At 35.0% G+C, this 22,011-nt stretch overlaps 1 protein-coding gene across 1 annotated transcript in view; it reads left to right on the forward strand.

Moving 5' to 3' along the window:
* Positions 1-17,313, forward strand: part of LOC106875011 (mutS protein homolog 4) — a 67,735-nt gene extending 50,422 nt beyond the window's left edge. The window contains exons 20-26 of the mRNA XM_089358391.1: positions 288-455; positions 1,777-1,849; positions 4,435-4,499; positions 5,709-5,779; positions 12,191-12,294; positions 13,197-13,285; positions 16,663-17,313. Of these exons, the coding sequence (XP_089214517.1) occupies positions 288-455; positions 1,777-1,849; positions 4,435-4,499; positions 5,709-5,779; positions 12,191-12,294; positions 13,197-13,285; positions 16,663-16,830 (738 nt within the window). The 3' untranslated portion in view covers positions 16,831-17,313. The remainder of the gene's footprint in view (positions 1-287; positions 456-1,776; positions 1,850-4,434; positions 4,500-5,708; positions 5,780-12,190; positions 12,295-13,196; positions 13,286-16,662) is intronic.
* The last annotated feature ends 4,698 nt before the right edge of the window (positions 17,314-22,011 follow it).

The raw sequence follows: 22,011 nt of genomic DNA on the forward strand, positions 1-22,011 counted from the left end.
ATACATGCATACATATATATATATATATGTATGTATACACACACACACACACAAACATGTAGAAACAAATATTTTTATTAAAAAAATAAGCACAAAACAAACAAATATTAGTAAAAATAAATGAAAATCATCTATAAACTTAATTAAATTACAGTCATAGCCACGCAGAAATGTCTTTTCTAGATTAGGATTAATTTAAAATCAATGTATCATATATTCTTTATCATTCATTCAAAGATATTCAATTCAGATATAATACTGTTTATCTTTTTTACTTTCTTTTACAGAGTGGTAAATCAACATATCTACGGCAAGTTGCTTTGCTCCAAATTATGGCTCAAATCGGATGTTTTGTACCTGCTACATATGCTTCTTTTAGAATTTCTGATCAGATTTTTACTCGTATTGGCAGCGATGATGATCTAGAAACTAATGCCTCTACATTTATGCTTGAAGTGAGAATACTAAATTAATATTGTTCTAAATAAAACGATTGTCAAAAGTAATTTACACACACACACACACACACACACACACACACACACACACATAAGTACTCTATCCACTGAGAGATAAATGCTCCATCTACTAAGAAATAAATATCATTTAATATACACAATTACAAAAAATGCTGAAATTGGAGATTAATCCAGCAAGTTTTGTCTTTCATTAAAGTTTCATCGATTTCTTACTTTCATTTCTGATCAATATTTAATGACATAGCAAAAATAGTAGGCTGGCTGAATCATTAACAATGCTGGACAAAATGCTTAGCAGCATTTCATCTGTCTTTATGTTCTGAGTTCAAATTTTACCAAGATCGATTTTACCTTTCATCCTTTGAAGGTCGATAAAATAAGTACCAGTTGGGCACTGGGGTCGATATAATTGACTTATCCCCTCCCCTCGAAATTTCTGGCCTTGTGCCAAAATTTAAAATCAATATTTAATGACAAAATTAGTTGGTTTGATTCTTACTTTTGTTTATCAAAGTTCATGGGGTATATTCGTGAGTTATATTTTTACAATAAAGCTAAAAAAAATTATTTATTGACCATACAGTATATGACTTCATCATCATCATAGTTTTAACATCCATTTTTCCATGCTTGCATGGGTTAGATGGAACACATTGAGGCAAATTTTACTGTGACAAAATGCATTTCCTGTTGCCAACCCTTACTCATTTCCAAGGAAGGTAGTATTTCCCTGTGGCTGGATATGTATTTCATGGAAGATTGAAAATGAAGGGCACTAGTTGCATGATGGTGATGCTCATTTTTATAACTAGCATACAAGACAAGAACACACACACACACACACACACACACACACACACACACACACACACACCAAGATTCTGCTGTGGAACTGAACCTGAAGCCACTTGGTTGGCAAGTGATGTATGTGTGGCATCTTGAGCAAGTGTTTATTATTATAGCCTCAGGTAGACCAATGCTTTATGAGGGAACTTGGTTAGAGAGACACAGCAGAAGTCCATCGGATGGATTATACCCATAATACATACTGTATAACACTGATTCAGCTCAAGGAATATGTTAAAGGTACACGTGTCTGTGCAGTATACTCAGCCATTTATGCTATTTATGCATAATTCAATGTGTTGGTGGTACTCAGCTGATCAAAGAACAAGAATTGTCAAAACTAATGAAGACCATTTACTTGTGTGTATGTGTGTGTGTATGTACGTACATATATATATATATATATATATATGTATCTGAGTACATACATTTACGATCAATTTCATTTCAGATGAGAGAAATCAACTACATTATTCAGAATGCTTCAGATACTTCACTAATAATAATTGATGAGCTCGGTCGAGGTAAGTAGAGCAGGTGTTATTTGCCATTGAATGTCTGGATGTTATGACTTATTTGCTTTCTTCGTCATCATCATCATCATTATCATCATCGTCATCATCATCATCTGCTTTGTTATTGTCATCATTACTGTTACCATCGTCATCATCGTTATCATCACCATCATCATCATCTTCATCATCATCATCATTTTTATGTTCATTTGCTTTGCACAGGTCGGATGAGGCCTTCTTCAGTACAACATCTCACCACAAATTGTGGACTTTTGTCATCTTCTTCATCACTTCTTACCATCTCTTCCTCAGGTTGCCTCTTCCATTGGCATGGTCAGCAAGAAAGTACATACAGAATAGTTTCATTGCTCTACAAGTATCTCAGACAGATTCAGTTGACAGCACTTCCATGCCTGTAAAACTGGCAATACCCCTCAATAGCCAGGCCAGGGATTTCTGGAAATTTTCCATGGGCCCCGGCTTGGAAGCCCTCTGGACTTCTTTACCCAAATTTCATCCTGCACATGCATCAATGACATTTGCATTAACATTATATGTCCAGTGGAGCATGCTGTCTCACTTTTATCATTTCAAACATCCTCTGTATTCTGTGCGCAAGTTTTACTATCATGCAAAATGGTACTTCATTTCTCAAGCAGAAACCATCTGCTCTTGAATAAGAAAGAGATTTCCTTTGTTGACAGAAGGGATATTAGCTCCCAGAACTTCCTCTACCCTGTTCTTATATTGTCTGCTATATTTTCAGAGAACCCATCTCTGTTGCTACTTAGTTCATATTGGGTAACAGAAAATATCATCTACCTCTTGGGAACCTTCTAAGCATTTGAAAGAATTTATTTCATCAATGTACTTCCACTGAACTACCCCTGTGCATTTAATACTTATGAATCCTTTTTGTTTTCTTTTTGCCTCCTTTTGATCCCATAAACCTTTTGGACATCATAATTTACAGTTTCTCGATTACTGTCCCCAATGACATCTGGATTCATAATGGTACACTACCCTTTTGCAATCCAGAACTTGTAGCACCTCTGATCCTCTTGTTACAAAACACTAGAACATTGGTAACCTTCTTACTTTCATGTTCTTCCATGCTTATCATATCTGATATCTGGTTTCTTTTCTGGCTAATTAATATTGCTTCCTACCACCCATTGTTTTCTAATCTTTCCAGACTTGGGAACAGGTGAGAGTTGGTAATAGGAAGAGCGTCTGGCTGTAGAAAAATCTGCCTCTGTGAATTCCATCTAACCCATGCAAGCATCATGGTGATGATGATGATGATGATGATGATATACAGGGTGTAGGATAGTTCGATACAGAGTTAAAAAATGAAGAAGATGTGAAATCGTTCCTTTATGACTTTATTGATTCAAAGCCATACGATTTCTGAATGAAAGGATTCAAAACTTTGCCCGAAAGATGGCAAAAAATGATCGATAATGATGATGATCACCTTTTGGATTGATTTTTCTTTGTTGTTTTGCTAATTGTTAATGATGTAATATGTTAAAAGTGTCCAAGAACTTTCTTACCAAACTGATATATATATCTGTATGTATGAATATAATTGATGACTTGATATCACATAATGTATATTTGTTGTTAAATGTTTTTTGGCTGTGGTATTCCATCTAGGGACTTTGCTTCAAGGGTAAATTGAATATACAACCCCAATGAGCTGAAATAACAGTGAAATATCATTATCTGTCATTCTTGTTCACCTCCAGGGTGATTCATTTTACCTGGCTTTCAATACACTGTATCTTTAAAGGGACTTTCTTTGGGTGAAATATCGCAGCCAAAAAGTGTTTTACAACACACCTACATTAAGTGCATGACATCAATAATGTTTACATTACAGAGCTCAAAATCTGAATTATATTTTACTTGTACAGCACTGTTGCACATCAGCAGATAGATTTTACACTATCAATATATATTTCAGGCTAGCTGTTTAAATTTGTTTTGAGGGTAAAATGAGAGCATAGTATTGATGAGCTGAAATAACAGCAAAATATTGATATCTGTCATTCTTGTAAACCTCTGGGGCAATTCATTTCACCCGGCTTTGAAGTATGCTGTGCTTTTTAACACTCTACATCTTTAAAAGGATTTTCTCTATAAAAAGCTGCAACCAAAAAGTGTTTAACAACACACATATATTATTTTCAAATTTTGGTACCCAAGGCCAAAAAGTTCTGGAGAGGGGATAAGTCAATTACATTGACCCTAACACCCAACTGCTACTTATTTTATTGAACCCCAAAGAATGAAAGACAAGGTCAATGTTGGCAGAATTTGAACTCAGAACATAAAGACGGACAAAATGCTTCTAAGCATTTTGCTTGGCATACTAAAAATTCTGCCAGCTCACTGACATATTAAGTATGTGACATTGTAGAACTACATCTAACACAAAATTTAAATACACACACACACACAGACACATATTCACATATATATCAAAGAATACTGAATTATTCATTATAACATAATTTTTCTTCATTTCAAAGTATCTGGGCATAACTTTTGGATGTATCCAATGAATTTTCATATTCTTGCTTTTAAAGGAACTAGCGTCAAAGAAGGCTTGGGAATTTGTTACGCAATATGTGAATATCTTTTGAGTACAAAGGTATGAATAATTGTTATATAATTTTTAGGGCAAAATATGAGACAATGTATTTCTTGATCCTGACATTGTGGACTTATTTTTTCATTAAGCTGCAAGAATTTGTTTTTTCCTTTGTAAAAAGATTTGTGCATGGTATGATCAATAAGTATCCGGACTGTTGTTATAGTAATGAAGCTAAAGCATGCAGAGTGAAGCTGCTTGACACAGATTGACCTTGAACTCTGCTGTGTATGCACACTAAGTTTTAACATTCTAGCTCACTTCCGCTGTTTACAGCAGTGCTCGGAAGGGAGGTGTGTAGCGTGTGATCATTGCATTGACCATGACAGAGAAAGCTGAGCAGAGAATTTGCATCAAATTTTACCAAAAGCTTGGCGATACCTGCTCAGAGACCTATAGTTTACAAAAAGTTTTCATCATTCTTGACACAATCAAGGAGATCTTGTGCAACTGAAACCCAGGTGTTTTTTTGGGTCAGCTGAAAGCAGTTTTGGCACAAACTTGGCAGACATGCATTTCATACCCAAATCTTCAGCGATAATGGACTGAACTGAACCGTAACTAATCTGCACATCCTCTGATAACTCATGGATGGTGATTCAATGATTTCCCCTCACAGCTGCACACACATCTGCAATGTTTTCCTCAGTTCTGCTTCTTGCAGGTCTCCCTGAACGTTTGTCAATATCGACATTTTTTTGGCCATCTTGGAAACATCTGAAACATTCATACACTTGTGTGCAGCTCATACTCTCCTCTCTATACACTTTCTGCAACTTTATGTAGGCCACTGAGCAGGTACTGCCATGACAACTTTCTCTTTCATGGTCAATGCGATAATCACACGCTACACACCTTCCTACCAAGTGCTACTCTAAACAGTACAAATGTGCTAGAACATAAAACTTAGACCGTTGAGATGTGAACATCAGTCACTGATAGATCGTCCATTTGACAAAACACGTTGCTGATTTGACGCCAATTAAAAAATGCGTTTACTGCCATGGGATTTCTACCTCGCTTCTCAACCAGACTATGCAACACAAGCCTGTTATACCCATGCCTGCTCCTATTTCTATTCGTAAATTACTTTGGTTGCCTCAAAAGAAATTCAGGATTTTCACTTAAAATTAGTTTAATATTAAATGGTTTTTGACTACAAAAATTGTCTGTACATAAATTTATCAACTATATCTCATTGTTTTACAGGCTATAACACTTTTTGTTACCCACTTCATGGAATTGACTAATCTTGATGAAGTTTATCCTAATATCGAGAAGTAAGTATGTTTCTCTCTCTTTCCCTCCCTCCTTCTCTTCCCCTCCTCTCTCTCTCACCCCCCCCTCTCTCTCTCTCTTTCTTTGTTCCTTTTAATATCATGTCACAGTTATAAAATTGAAAGATGTGTAAACATAGGTGCAAGTGTAGCTCTGTGGTCGAGAAGTATGCTTTCCAACCATATGGTTTTAGGTTCAGTCCCACCTCATGACACCTTGGGCAAGTGCTTTCTACTAAAATTTCAGACTGACCAAAACCGTATGAGTAGATTAGGTAGATGCAAACTGAAGGAATCCTATTGTGTATGTGTGCGTGTGTGTTTAGGGGTTGGCATATCCCTTGTCTTGATGATGGTTGTATGTTTGTGTATATACACACACACACACACACATATATATATATAGAGAGAGAGAGATGCTGTACGAATACTTTTTTCACCCCTAAATATTTATATTTGTATATAAATTCATTAGTTACTATAATTTATTAGTTTCTTTTGCATATTCTTAGTTTATGTGTGTGTATGCAAATATAGTATTGGTATATCCCATTTATGTTCATTAGAAATTAAATAGATAAAGAATTTCGACATGTACGAATATTTATTTCCCCCCACTGTATATATATATATATATATATATATATATATATATATATATTGGTAATTATACGGATAAACAAATGAGATATTTTAAATATAACAGTTGTACATTCGCATAATTGCCTCTATATCTGCTCAACTCGATCCTTTTTATAGCCACTCTTTACCCATGGAATTGATCCCCTGTAAAGACATAGTAGTCTAACTTTGAATCAATTGAATGCTACTGTCTTCCATACACAGAATCTCTGGATCTCATCCATGGATTATATATATATATATATATATATATACACACACACTGCTGTATATTATTTTCTAACAATTTGACTTGGCTCCATACAACTTCAGACTCATCAAATGAATCTGTCTCCTCAGGATTGTTGAGACCGAATGAGACATATCCAAGATGACTTCCAGATGTTGGACTATATATAGTTTTATAGTATTAATAACCATTTCCTTTTGTTTTAAGTTTATCTGTGTCCGGTTATATTTACCATCCAACTGATATGATTCGCCTGATAATGTAATTATTTATATAGCTGTGATAAGAATGAAAATAATGTGAAATTGTATGATATACTTCAGGAGATCTCTTAACTTATCTTGTGTCTTTGTTTGTTTGTTTGTTTGCTTGTGTGTGTTTGGGTAGATGTGTTTGTATATGCATGCATGTATTTGTGTATGTATGTGTTTGTGTGTCTGTGTGTTAGTGTTTAATAGTGTGCGTGTGTCTACAGCTGTGTTTGTGTTGTGTGTGTGTGTTTTTACGTTTTTGTATGTATTCAGCGTTTGTGTATGGTGTTTGTGGTTTGTGTGTATATGTGTATGTCTATAGGTGTGCTTGTGTTTGTATACAGGTATGTTTGTGTTGTGTGCGTGTGTATTTTTACACGTGTGTATGTACAGTGTATGTATAGTGTATGGTGTGTTTTGTGTGTCTGCTACAATTAAAATATGAGATAACCATAAATGATTTGGTTAGGTAATATATATAAAAAAATGCATGTATTTTCCTGTTTTGTTGCTGTTTTAATTGTTGTTTAGCTTAGGTCATCCGTGAGTAAGCATACTTACAATCAAAGACACTCCATCTGTGACCCTCTCTACCCTATTCATAGACATAGTTCACCAAGAGCCACATTATTCAATATGTCCTCTTTTTTACAAGATGGCATTTGAGAGAGATGTTGTAGATATTTGTAACTGATCTAAATATTATGTAGATCTACCTACCCCCTTATTGGTTAATGTCAGTGAGTCAAGCCACTATTTTTTATTTTTCTGCATTTCACGAAATGGAAGAGCCACTATCTAACCCCGAAACAAGTCTCTTTCATTAGAGTTTAGTCAACATCAATAGGGCTGTCATGTACGTATGTGTGTACAGATGAAGGCACATAGCTTAGTGGTTAGGGCATTTGGCTCATGATCATGATGTCATAAGTTCAATACCTGGTGGTGCATCATTTCCTTGAGCAAGATATTTTATTTCACGTCGCCCTAGTCCACTCAGCTGGTAAATACGAGTAGTGCCTCTATTTCAAAGGGTTGGCCTTGTCACATCCTGTGTCATGCTAAATTTTCCAGAAAACTACATTAAGAGTATGCATGTCTGTGGAGTGCTCAGCTACTTAAACATTTATTTCATGAGCAGGCTGTTCCATTGATTGGATCAACTGGGACACTCATCGTTGTAACCAATGGAGGGCCAGTTATGTATGGACCTGCATACATAACCACATACTTGCTGTCAACTTGTAAACAAGTATGACCATCACTGATTAATTATCTTACCCTAGATGTTAAAGACAATGGCTGTCAGCAATCATTGCTGAAATTTAAAGTCCAAAACAGCTTGCGCGATTGTTTAGCTCCCCGCCTCCTACCCTCCACTGAACATTGACTGAGTAGACTGAAGATCGACAGCATCCCAGCAATGACCAACCACTTTGTATTTTTTCATATGTGCAGGGAACCCTGGACATTTATCCAGTATGTCCTTTTTTTAACCGGCTGTGGTATAATTTGAGGGAGATTTGGCTGCTATTTCTGGCAGACTGAACAACCATTTGCACCCCCTCCCCCACCGTCTATTCGTAGATTATAATAGCACCGTTGTAATGGTATTCAACATTATCTGGAACACTGTAAAATTGAATGTCCTTATATAACACTAATGCCTAATTTAAGCTATTTCCATGTAGAGTATGAGACGTTTGGCAGTCGGTTTGGTGCTGTCTATTTGGCATTGTGGATTCAAAGCTGACTCCCATTTGACATCAAGCGATGTTTTGGTTCATTCAAGTGGTTGGCATTAGGAAGGGCATCCAGCCATAGAAACCATGCCAAAACAGGTGACTGGAGCCTGGTGCAGCCCTCCTACTTGCCAGCTCCTGTCAAACTGCCCAACTCATCCCAGCATAGAAACAGATTTTAAATGATGATGGTGGTGGTGGTGGTGGTGGTGGTGGTGGTGGTGGTGGTGGTGGCGGTGGTGGTATGATGATGATGAAAGGCCTGATATTTTTTATTACTTTACTATATAGAGAATATACTATAAACTCTTTCAAATATATTGTTTAATGATCAGTTGTGATTATCAGTGTAGGAAGGCAATCCCTGAAAACCACTTTTGGTTGCTCTTATTATTTTAAGAAAGTATGTAGCCACCCGTTGATGTGAACTTAAATGATTTTCACATCTGGGGTATAGTTAAGAAGCTCACTGGCAACAGGATTTTCAAGTAGATATTCCACATAAATTAATAATTTGATTTAAGATGTCATTAGCTTGGCTAGCTGACTCATGCTTCATTACTTATTAGTCCAGTTGTATACTGTCTCCATTCAGGCCTGCTCAACCCACCTGTTTCTTTTCATTACATTGCCTGTACTGTCTCAACACTTTGAGGCTACATTAATAAATTTGTCCAACCCTTCTTTATGATAATATCAACCCACTGACATTCCCTCCCAGTCCATGAATTTCTTTCTGGTCTCACCAACCCCAAGGGTCTGTAAAATCATGAACATAATCACTCAACAAGACTAACACAAAAAACAAAGTAAACTATATTTTGATATTAGTATTAAGACAGCAAGCAAGCAGAATCATTAATGTGTCAGGTAAAGTGATTAGCAGCATTTCATCTGCCCTTACATTCTGAGTTCACATTCTGCCAAGGTCGACTTTGCCCTTCATCCTTTCACGATTGACAAAATAAGTACCAGTTGAGAACTGGGGTCGATGTAATCAGCTTACTCCCTTCCAGAACTTGCTGGCCTTGTGCCAAAATTTGAAACCAATATTTTTATGAGGTACAAAAGAAATAAGAATGTTATTTAAAATTCTGTGAGAAATATTTCAATCTCAACTGATATATATATATATTAATAGTTTATAAGCTTAAAGCTTATAAGCGATCACTGTTTTATGACTAAAGAAAGTAAGGTTTCAGTACAGTTGTAGGCTCAAGTCTCTTGCATACAGAAACCTTACTTTTTTCTGTTGGGGGCTTATATGCCCTAGTATTAGGTTATTTCCTTTAGTCATTACATGGTGATCGCTTATAAGCTTTAAGCTTATAAAATGTTATCATCATTTACAGAATTGTAAATATCACTGCTTACCAAAAACCGTATATATACATATATATACTCTTTTACTTGTTTCAGTCTTTTGACTGTGGCCATGCTGGAGCACCGCCTTTAGTCGAGTAAATCGACCCCAGGACTTATTCTTTGGAAGCCTAGTACTTATTTTATCGGTCTCTTTTGCCGAACCGCTAAGTTACGGGGACATAAACACACCAGCATCGGTTGTCAAGCGAAGTTGGGGGGACAAACACAGACACACAAACATATACACACATACATATATATATATACATATATACGACAGGCTTCTTTCAGTTTCCGTCTACCAAATTCACTCACAAGGCTTTGGTCGGCCCGAGGCTATAGTAGAAGACACTTGCCCAAGATGCCATGCAGTGGGACTGAACCCGGGACTATGTGGTTGGTAAGCAAGCTACTTACCACACAGCCACTCCATAATAATAATAATAATGTTAGGGATAAAATCCAAAATTAAGGTAAAAACTCAATTAAAATCAATTTATTAAAAATTAAAATTAAATTAAGTTTCACAGTATAAAATATATATAAATATATAGTTTTAGGGAAAAGAACCAAGGTTCATGAACTCATCGATGTATATACACAGACATCATCACCATCATCATCACCATCATCTTTTAACATCCATTTTCTATGCATGCATGGGTAGCACGGTCGACAGGAGCTGGCCAGGTAGAAAAACTACCCTAAGCTGTTGTGTCTGTTTTGGCAGGGATTTTATAGCTGGATGCCCTTCCTAACATCGACCACATTACAGTGTGGACTGGATGCTTTTAATGTGGCACCAGCACTGGCAGGGAAACCAAGTAACTCTCAAGACAAGGAATTATGAGAGGGGCAGGGCATTTGAGAAGGGGAAATCATGTCAGAGGATGAAAGGTTAGAGTGTGACAAATAGACAGAGAGACAGAAGCAGGTGTCTTGCCACAACAGAAGGGGGCATTAGAGGAGGTGATCCAGTATCAAATGATGAAAGGTTATAATGTAACAGAGAAATAGAGAGGCAGAAATAGGTGTCTTGCTGTAGAGGGGGTACATGGTTACCTAGTGAGAGAGAGAGAGAGTATTGCATGTGTTTTCTTTTTTCATAACTGTATACCTACTTTATATATATATATACTTACTGTTCATATATACTTATATATGTATGTATGTAATGTCAAGTCCTCGTTAAAGGCCTGTGATATGCAGGACACTGACCGGGAGAATAATGCCTGTCATCGTCACAGATGGAGGAAGCAGGTTAAGGAGGGGATTGACACCTTTGAGAGGGCACATATCCAGCATGAGTAACTTAAGCAAGCTGCGCAAAAGCGCATGGCTCAAATAGTGAATGGGGAAAGCTTGGTCTGCAATGTTTGCAGTCGTGTATGCTTGTCAAGAGCAGGGCTCATTAGCCACCAATGGAGCCACAAATGCAAAATATAAGTTAGTCCTAGAGCGCACAATGTTCCTGAAGGTCAGCAATGGTCTTCCTCGGTCACGAGTAGACGGCCATCATCATCATGTATGTATGTATGTGTGTATGTATGTAGGTATGTATGTATGTATGTATGTATGTATGTATGTACACACTCAGAGGCTTGCATCAAAAGAGCTAAAATTACCATTAACATAGGGAGAAAACTATAGCTATATAACATCTTAAGCAATGATATTTGTTTAGAATGCAAATAAAAAAATAAAAAAATTGAAAAATTTTTTATGTAACCCTTTTGTTAACAAATTTCTTTTAACATATGACATATGCTGCCTTTGTTTTAAATATTTTTTTAAATAATGAAAAACTTAGTAAAATAACCTTCTCATTTCTGGGGTCTGCAACAAATTAGCATAAAATTTTGCTGGAAGATTATAACTTAGATCATTTTAATACAATTTGTGTCAATCCTGACACATTTTTTCTCTCTCCATTTTGTTACTCTCACCACTTGAAGAGCATAGGCTTGAAACATCAAAGACTTTTCCATTCTTCCTGAGTGTCTAACTAATATACCTGTTTGTTGTTCACCAGTCTTTATCTTTCGTTTTCTGTACATATGAACCATTGTATCATAGCACCAAAGGCAGTCTCCAGGGAGTTGGTATCAAAAAAAGAAAAAAGGGTTTACCAAAAATACCTGTTTAAGGATGAATCTAACATTTATTACCTGTTATTTTTTTTTAGCTATTATTTTGAAGTCAAAAGAATATTCTGCCAAGAAGGTAACTGTGAAAAATTAACATACACACATATCCTCTCACAAGGGAAAACAAATGAAAAGCATTATGGTATGTTAATCCTTTAAATTTAATGTTTATCTGTTTGCCCAGTTTTGAATTGTGAAGGCGTATGGCTCAGTGGTTAGAGCATTGGCCTCACAATAATGAGGTAGTGAGTTCAATTCTTGGACCAGGCTGTGTGCTGTGTTCTTGAGCAAGACACTTTATTTCATGTTGCTCCAGTTCACTCAGCTATAGAAACGAAGCCCGTCATATATATATATATATATATATATATATATATATATATATATATAGGTTTAGATTTAGATTCAAGATTGAATATGGTACTTATGTTTAGGCACCAGAATATAGTATGGTTTGCTCTACAGAATATAGAAGATTGCTCTACATATTGCATTTAATGTAATGCTCGCATTACTTAAATAAATGGAGTAGCATGAAACGTGCGTACTGCAATCATCTTTGAAATCTGTGTTGCTTATTTTGATTTTATATATATATATATATATATATATATATATATATATATATATATATATATATATATATATATGTGTGTGTGTGTGTGTGTGTGTGTGTGTGTGAGTGTGTGTATGTGTGTGTGTGTGTGTGTGCTTGTCCCCCATCACCACTTGACAACCGGTGTTAGTGTGTTAATATCTCCGTAACCTAGCAGTTCAACAAAAGAGCCGATAGACTAAGTACAAGGCTTAAAAATATATATATAAGTACTGGTGTTGACTCATTCAACTAAAATTCTTCTAGCTGGTGCACCAGTATGGACACAATAAAAGATAAAAGATAGAATGTTTTTATTCATTTTTCTGAATTTCTTCTGAGATTTCAAGTTTGATATTTTAAATTAATATTTGTAATTAGTAATTTAATGAAGAAATAAAATCTTTCACTCCTATAAACTGGCTCATATTTTCATCATATTTTATAAGGAATTCAATTAGCCGAAGTCTCAACTATACCGAGAAGTGTGGTGGAAGAGGCAAAACAACTTCTACAGATTGTATCTGTTAATAAAAAGGTAATTAACAGATTTAGTTTTTATGATTAAAAATCAACATTTTATCTTCAATGAAATTGTTTACTATAATGGTTAAATAGATTTGCAACCGGACTCACTCAAAGACATTGCAGTTATTTTATTTCGTTTCATGGCAAGACATTTTACATGTTATTACTAAGCAGATTTATGACTGAAGGCATTCCAGATTCCCGTCATGACCATCCCTTTTTTTTTTTTAAGTGTGTCTAGGAATACACCATCTAATGCAGTGTTTCCCAATCTATTTTTTCCCATGCTTAGTGGCATTTTGCCAGTCTTTGTGTTCTGAGTTCAAATTCCACTGAGGTTGATTTTGCTTTTCATACTTTCAGGGTTGATAAAATAAGTACCAGTTGCGTACTAAGAATGGAGTAATTGGCTATCCCTCCTCCACAGAATTTCAGGCCTTATGCTTCAAGTAGAAAGACTTATTTATAGCTTTCTACACTTTGAGTATGAATCTATACCTATCACTACCTTTTAAAAGGGTGTTCTAGAATTTGTTTTGGGAGACAACCACAGTCATTATTCTTGAACATTTCCCACACAGCAATGATCTTTCACATTGTCTATACAAATATTTGAATGTACACAACCCAAAGAGTTCCTTAGCAATAATAATTTCTCATCATTTTACTCACACAAAAATGCAATACACACACATTTGATTATATATTATCTAAAGATTCTGTTTATTTGTATAAAATAGCTTTTACTGGTAATGTAAGAAAGAACATTACAGGAATAGCTTCTAAGATTACACTTCATAAAATGTATTCTATATGGCTTTTTTCCATAGAATATAAAATATAAATGTAAAATATTTTTGTGGGTCACATTATACAACAAATCACTAAATAATATAAAAAAAACAACTGCTATTTTATTAATCTTCAATGTAAGTAACTGCTGTGTACACACACACACACATGAGTGCATGCCCACACACACATGCATACATGGTTATGGTGATGGTGGTGGTGGTGCCCTCAACACCTGATGACATCAGAGGCCTGTAATTGTGGCATACAATGTGTCTTAGTCATTTGAAACCTACCAGAAACCATCCCTCTCCAGGTCTGAATTTCAACAATTTCTCCATTGAAAACATGAATAGAGAATTGACTGGAATTATGTGCCAAGAATGAAGTTTCAAAGTGCATTAAATAGCACATCATAAATGCAGTATTCATTTTTCATGTCATAGACTGTAAATTATGTGTATGGTAGTGAAACATGGGTATGGAATGCTGAAGATATCAAGGAACACAACGCATTTTATTTACTCCAGGATACACACTCATACACATGTACATTTGGGTGTGCATGTGTAGGTGTGTGTATAGAATGTAGGTAGGGTTATAATCTAAGCTGTAACTTCATGAAGTACATTTGCATATTCCAGCTCTTCAAAGTATATCCATAGATGTTGTGATTTATATGAGAGTTGGAAATATCGGAGCATGCTATTAAATACTGCTTTAACATACATACATACATATATATAGAAAAAGAGAGAGAGAGAGAGAGAGAGAGAGAGAGAGAGAGAGAGAGAGAGAGAGAGAAAGAGATATAGATAGATATACACATATATGTAAATATATGTGTGTGTATCTCTCTCTCCCTATATATATATATAAGGAGTTTTGTTGGTCTCTCATTCTACTGCACCCCGCATATAGTAATTAAGGGGTTGCAGTCTGGGGAGTTAGGTGGCCATATATGAAGGGTGATGTGGTTACAGGAATTGTCTGACAGCCATGACTGGGTTCTCCTGCTTGTGTGGCATGGTGCAGTGTCCTGTTGCTAGACATAGGGTTTTCCAGTAGCCACCTTCTTGACTCAGAGCAGCACTACCTCCTCCAGGAGCTAGATGTAGGCCTCCATGTTGAGTCTGAGGCTGTGTGGGAAGATGAATGGAGGCATAACATAACAGTGTTTAAAGCTTGCCCTATTTTTATGGCTCAAATTAGTATATGTTTTGAAGAGGATTTGATCACCAATCAGATCAGATTCAATTCAAAACATGTTCCAGTTTGAACCTTTTGAAAATCAGTGTAAATTGTGAAACTGGTTAAATCTTTAAATATGATAATAAAAAATATTTTAACTATTCTCAGTGCATTTTCAACTTCTATTTTTCCTATATATATCATCATCATCATCATCGTCGTTTAACGTCCGCTTTCCATGCTAGCATGGGTTGGACGATTTGACTGAGGACTGGTGAAACCGGATGGCAACACCAGGCTCCAATCTAATTTGGCAGAGTTTCTACAGCTGGATGCCCTTCCTAACGCCAACCACTCAGAGAGTGTAGTGGGTGCTTTTACGTGTCACCCGCACGAAAACGGCCACGCTCGAAATGGTGTCTTTTATGTGCCACCCGCACAAGCCAGTCCAGGGGCACTGGCAACGATCTCACTCGAAAATCCTACGGGAGCCAGTCAGGCGGTACTGGTAACGGCCACGCTCAAAATGGTGCATCTCATGTGCCACCCGCACAAGAACCAGTCCAGGGGCACTGGCAACGATCTTACTTGGCTTGCCGGGTCTTCTCACGCACAGCACATTTCCAAAGGTCTCGGTCAGTAGTCATCGCCTCGGTGAGGCCCAATGTACGAAGGTCTTGCCTCACCACCTCAGCCCAGGTCTTCCTGGGCCTACCTCTTCCACGGGTTCCCTCAACTGTTAGGGTGTGGCACTTTTTCACGCAGCTATCCTCATCCATTCTCACCACATGTCCATACCAGCGCAATCGTCTCTCTTGCACGCCACAACTGATGCTTCTAATGTTCAGCTTTTCTCTCAAGATACTTACACTCTGACGGGTATTCACATTGACATTACACATCCAACGGAGCAAGGGATAAAATTCAAAATTACAGGTAAAAACTTAATTAGAATCAATTTATTAAAAATTTAAATTAAATTAAGCTTCACAGTATAAAATATATTAATATATAGTATTAGGGAAAATACTAATTATAAATTTTTTCTATATGTGACAGTGGATTTTCATCGATGAGTTCATAGACCTTGGTTCTTTTCCCTAATACTATATATTAATATATATATGTGTGTGTGTGTGTGTGTGTGTGTGTCTGTGTTTGTCATGCACCACTGCTTGACAAGCAGTATTGGTGTGCCTATGTTCATGTAACTTAATAGTTCAGCAAAAGAAACCAACAGACCTAAAATAAATGCTGGGGGTTGATTCATTTAATTAAATTCAAGGTAGTACTCCAGTATGGCTGTAGCCCAATGACTGAAAAAGATAATGAAGAATAATAACAGACAAATTAAAAAGTGAGTTGAAATGTTTATTCTTTAATTATAATAAACTGCAATTTCAGGTGGACCAAAATTTGAAGAAAGAAGCCAGAAAACAACGTGCTGTTTTCAAACTTGCTAACAGGTTGTTGCAGACTGCCAGGAACTCTCAGCTTGATAACGAAAGTCTTTGTGTCTACCTTGGAAGTCTTAAGAGTCAGTTTGATGCAGATTTACAAGATGAAGAATGAAACATGAACTTTTGAATTATATTTTTCATTCTATTTTCTTCAATTTCATTTTGAATGTTCTGTGATATTTTAAGATTATTTACATTCCTTTTTTAAAAAGATTTCTATCTATCTATCTGTCTGTCTGTCTGTCTCTCTCTCTCTCTCTATATATATATATATACATGTATATATGCATGTATGTATGTATATATAGTTCTCTTGGGTTATTTATATTGTATTATATATATATTAGATGTGTGTGTTGTTCTTATGTTTGAATATACAGGGTGTCCACAAAGTCTGGGTACATGGGGATTAACATATACTTTAAGAAATTATTATTTCTTATATTTGTTTATGTTATGATTTTATCTACTCCATGTACCCAGACCTTGTGGACACCCTGTACAAGCATAAAAGTAAATGTTTGCAGCATTCTATGCTATAAATTTAAATGCTTATTAAAAAAATCTTTACTAGAACATTGCAAATAAAAATTTCCAAAACTATAAATAATTCTTTGTTTTCTGTTACTCATTGTTAACATTGAAAATGTAATAAACACACCTATTACATTCTGGATTCACACCCACACCAAGGGAAAATTTACTTTTTATTTTTTATGATGGGAGTTAGTAAAAGAAATACCAGATATTTTACTGCAGTTACTTCAATCATAAATACGTTTCATTTACTGGTTTTATGAGCTTATACCAGTGGAAGAAATCAATATTTCGCTAAACATCAATGTGGTGAGCTGGCAGAATCATTAACACGCTGGGTGAAACGATTAGTGGTATTTCATCCATTTTTATGTTTTGAGTTTAAATTCCTCCAAGATCAACTTTGCCCTTCCTCCTTTAAGGGTCGATAAAATAAGTACCAGTTGAGCACTGGGGTCGATGTAATTCATTTAATTAAATTCAAGGTGGTACTCCAGTATGGCTGTAGTCCAATGACTGAAAAAGATAATAAATCCAGCCAGTTATCTATTTTATGAAGAATAATAACACACAAATTGAAAAGTAAGTTGAATTGTTTATTCTTTAATTATAATAAACAGCTGGCCTGAACTGACTGGCCTTGTGCCATAATTTGAAAACAATATTTCCCAAAACATCTGAATTATTACCTAGGTTTACAACTCACCTGAAATTTGTGTGAATTCCAAAAATTGTGTGAACAGAGCTTGGTATGTTAAAATGTTAAAAAAAAAGGTTTACAACTCACCTTAAATTTGTGTGAATTCCAAAAATTGTGTGAACAGAGCTTGGTATGTTAAAATGTTAAAAATAAGGTTTACAACTCACCTTAAATTTGTGTGAATTCCAAAAATTGTGTGAACAGAGCTTGGTATGTTAAAATGTTAAAAATAAGGTTTACAACTCACCTGAAATTTGTGTGAATTCCAAAAATTGTGTGAACAGAGCTTGGTATGTTAAAATGTTAAAAATAAGGTTTACAACTCACCTGAAATTTGTGTGAATTCCAAAAATTGTGTGAACAGAGCTTGGTATGTTAAAATGTTAAAAATAAGGTTTACAACTCACCTGAAATTTGTGTGAATTCCAAAAATTGTGTGAACAGAGCTTGGTATGTTAAAATGTTAAAAATAAGGTTTACAACTCACCTGAAATTTGTGTGAATTCCAAAAATTGTGTGAACAGAGCTTGGTGTGTGAAAATGTTAAAAAAAAAGGTTTACAACTTACCCTAAATTTGTGTGAATTCCAAAAATTGTGTGAACAGAGCTTGGTATGTTAAAATGTTAAAAAAAAAGGTTTACAACTCACCTTAAATTTGTGTGAATTCCAAAAATTGTGTGAACAGAGCTTGGTATGTTAAAATGTTAAAAATAAGGTTTACAACTCACCTGAAATTTGTGTGAATTCCAAAAATTGTGTGAACAGAGCTTGGTATGTTAAAATGTTAAAAATAAGGTTTACAACTCACCTTAAATTTGTGTGAATTCCAAAAATTGTGTGAACAGAGCTTGGTATGTTAAAATGTTAAAAATAAGGTTTACAACTCACCTTAAATTTGTGTGAATTCCAAAAATTGTGTGAACAGAGCTTGGTATGTTAAAATGTTAAAAAAAAAGGTTTACAACTCACCTTAAATTTGTGTGAATTCCAAAAATTGTGTGAACAGAGCTTGGTATGTTAAAATGTTAAAAAAAAAGGTTTACAACTTACCCTAAATTTGTGTGAATTCCAAAAATTGTGTGAACAGAGCTTGGTATGTTAAAATGTTAAAAAAAAAGGTTTACAACTCACCTTAAATTTGTGTGAATTCCAAAAATTGGGTGAACAGAGCTTGGTGTGTGAAAATGTTTAAAAAAAAAAAGGGATCAGGTTCTATTTTTAACTTTTGTTGTACTAAGATAAAGATTTTAGGAAAATATTTATTTACTACTCCTGCGTTCAAAAATCAAACGTGCTTTATTCAACGCAAATATTGAAAAGGAGACAGATTAACCTAGATTTTCCCTTTGCTTGTTTCAAACTGGTGTCACAATCCAATGCAATGTGATCTTCTCAAAGTGATTTCAAAATAATTATTTTGTTGTTCATGGGAAATTGCTAAAGGTAAAGATAAAACAGACTTAAATTAAAACAGCAGGTTAGTGAAAATTAGCTTCCAATGATTGTTTAGATTAAGAACTTCTGTAAACTCTCTTTGCTGTCTTGTATAAATGAGATTGAGAAAGTCATGCCAATCTACATCTGTAAATATTACTCTGAACTTTAGAGGTTACAGTTTTTGTAATCTGTTTTATTCTATTTATTCATTTGATTTATTTTTCTCCCTTTTGATATATAATTTTTATTGGAATACTCCTAAAATGAAAAGCAATTTGCCGAACAAAATTACTTCCGAGTAATCAAAATTAATCACTGCTTGTATGGATCTCAAAAGTTCAAACGATCTGTGCTTTTATTTTATTTTATTTCAATGGCTTAGTCATAGGGGTAAGGATGGTATCTCTGAACTTTCTTGAGGCTTCTTAAGACAGGTAGAAGAAAGATTCAGTTTGAATGTTTGTAACACAAGAGAGGCCACCACCTCCCAAAAAACAAAAAGACGATTGTAAAGTCACCTTGGCAGTATTTGTACTTAAAGGGACATAACTAAATACAACAAGGTATTTTGTTCAACACTGCCATAATGGTGGGATATATATGACTACATCAACTCCTGTATTGATAAAAACCATTTTTTTTTTATCAATACCAGAAGAGGAAAAGCAAAATAGGTGATTTGAACTCAGAATGTAAAAAAAAAAAACACATGTAAATACTGCGAGCATATGATACTGTAACATTTCTGCCAAGCTATCAATTCTTTTATATAGGTTTCATATTTTGGCACAATGCCAGTAAGTTCAGGTGAGGCAGTGTTCAATTGATACTTATTTTATTGAGCTTGAAAGGATAAATGGCATAGTTGACCTTGGCTGAATTTGAACCCAGAATGCAAGGACAAATGAAATACCACTAAACATTTTGCCTGACATTCTAACAATTCTGCCTACTCTCCACTGACCCTTTCTTATCAAAACACAACATTCATGATTCACAATCTTCAGGATTCACAAACCAATTTATATAAAGGTGCAGATGAATGACCAGATACTCTAATCTTGACTCACATTTTATCAATGATAATAGCTTGTTATAATTAATTTTTTGTTTTTTGAATTTTCACTACAAAAAAATCTATTAATCGTTTACATGAACTGAATAACAGTCGTTTAACGTAATTTGTTATTTTTTTTTTTTTGTAACTTCTCGTAGTTTTTTTTTTTTTTTTTGGAGGGGGATTGTAATTTTACTTATATTGCCTGTTCCAGCGTTTCACATGACTTTTTCCATGTAGATTTATTAAAACTTCAAAACTTCTTACAACTTACGTTGTGGTAATATATTGCTTTCGTTGTCATCGTAACGTTGTGCCAGACAGCTAAATTGCCAGCTTCCAAATCCTGTTTTCTGATAGGCAAAAATGATCAAACTTTGAACCTAAGTAACATTTCTCTAAAAAAAATTTCTGGAACGAGAGAATAACAACATCAGATTCAGCATGAAAAATTCCATCAGTATACCAAATTTGAAAATTAAAATTTAATGAATTAACTCCGGACATATTCAAATGTCTAATTTTTGTTCAAAGGCTAACTGTAAGCAAAGACGCAGATATTCCTGGATATCAACAAAATTAGAACCGGACCAAAAATTAACTCTACAGGCAGTAGCAGAAGAATGCCAAAGGATTATCAATCTAAGACATAACTCAGATAAAATTGAAGAAAAAAAGATTGCTCTCATATTCATGCGTGTCGACCAGAAACATAAGAAAAGAGAGAAAAAACGTCAAGAATGAATCCATGTCATGGGTGCGGTGGTCTGGTAAGATAGGTTATAAAAAAATCACACTCTAAAACAATATATAAAAATGGCGTAAACAGGTTATCGGTGACAAGAAATACGAAGGAGCCTCAAAGGAAATTTGTGTATGTAAAAATTAATAACACAAACGTAAAGTTACAATTGAATGCGGGCAGTGATATCTCGATAATTAACACAAATACATGGAAAAAAAATCGGGAGACCTAACTTAAAGAAACTTCAAAAAGTTGCACGTAGTGTTTCAGGAAAAAGATTAAATTTTAAGGGCGAAATGGTGACGTTACATTTCGTGGAAAAACCTTAAAAGCCAAAATGTTTGTGTTAGATAATACGTCAAATTTATTCGGAACAGACTTGATGGAATTATTTAACTTATGGGACCTATAAATCTTTTCTGTAAAAATGTGAATGGTGTTCCCGGCAGTACAAATAAGTCGTCAGACGAATTAAAAAATAAATTAAAAGAGATTTTTCCTGAAGTTCTCTCTGAAGAATTAGGTCCGTGCACCAAAACAAAGGCGAAGTTTCAAGTAAAAGAAAATGCTGGTATTTAAACCAAAGCGAACTGTACCTTTCGCAGCGTTAGAACAGGTAGACTTAAGAGTTAGAGAGACTAGAAATAATTGGAGTAATCCAAAATGTGGAATATAGTCAATGGGCATCACCAGCTGTGTACGTTAAGAAAAATACTAGATATCTTTATGGTTGTACTCCAATAAGATTCTGCACTTCCCAGAGTTGGCACTTTTCTATTATTTCACTTATGTTGAAATTCACATTGGCAGAATCGT

This window comes from Octopus bimaculoides, chromosome 10 (assembly GCF_046866305.1).
Source record: "Octopus bimaculoides isolate indiv1 chromosome 10, ASM4686630v1, whole genome shotgun sequence".
Taxonomy (NCBI): Eukaryota; Metazoa; Mollusca; class Cephalopoda; order Octopoda; family Octopodidae; genus Octopus; species Octopus bimaculoides.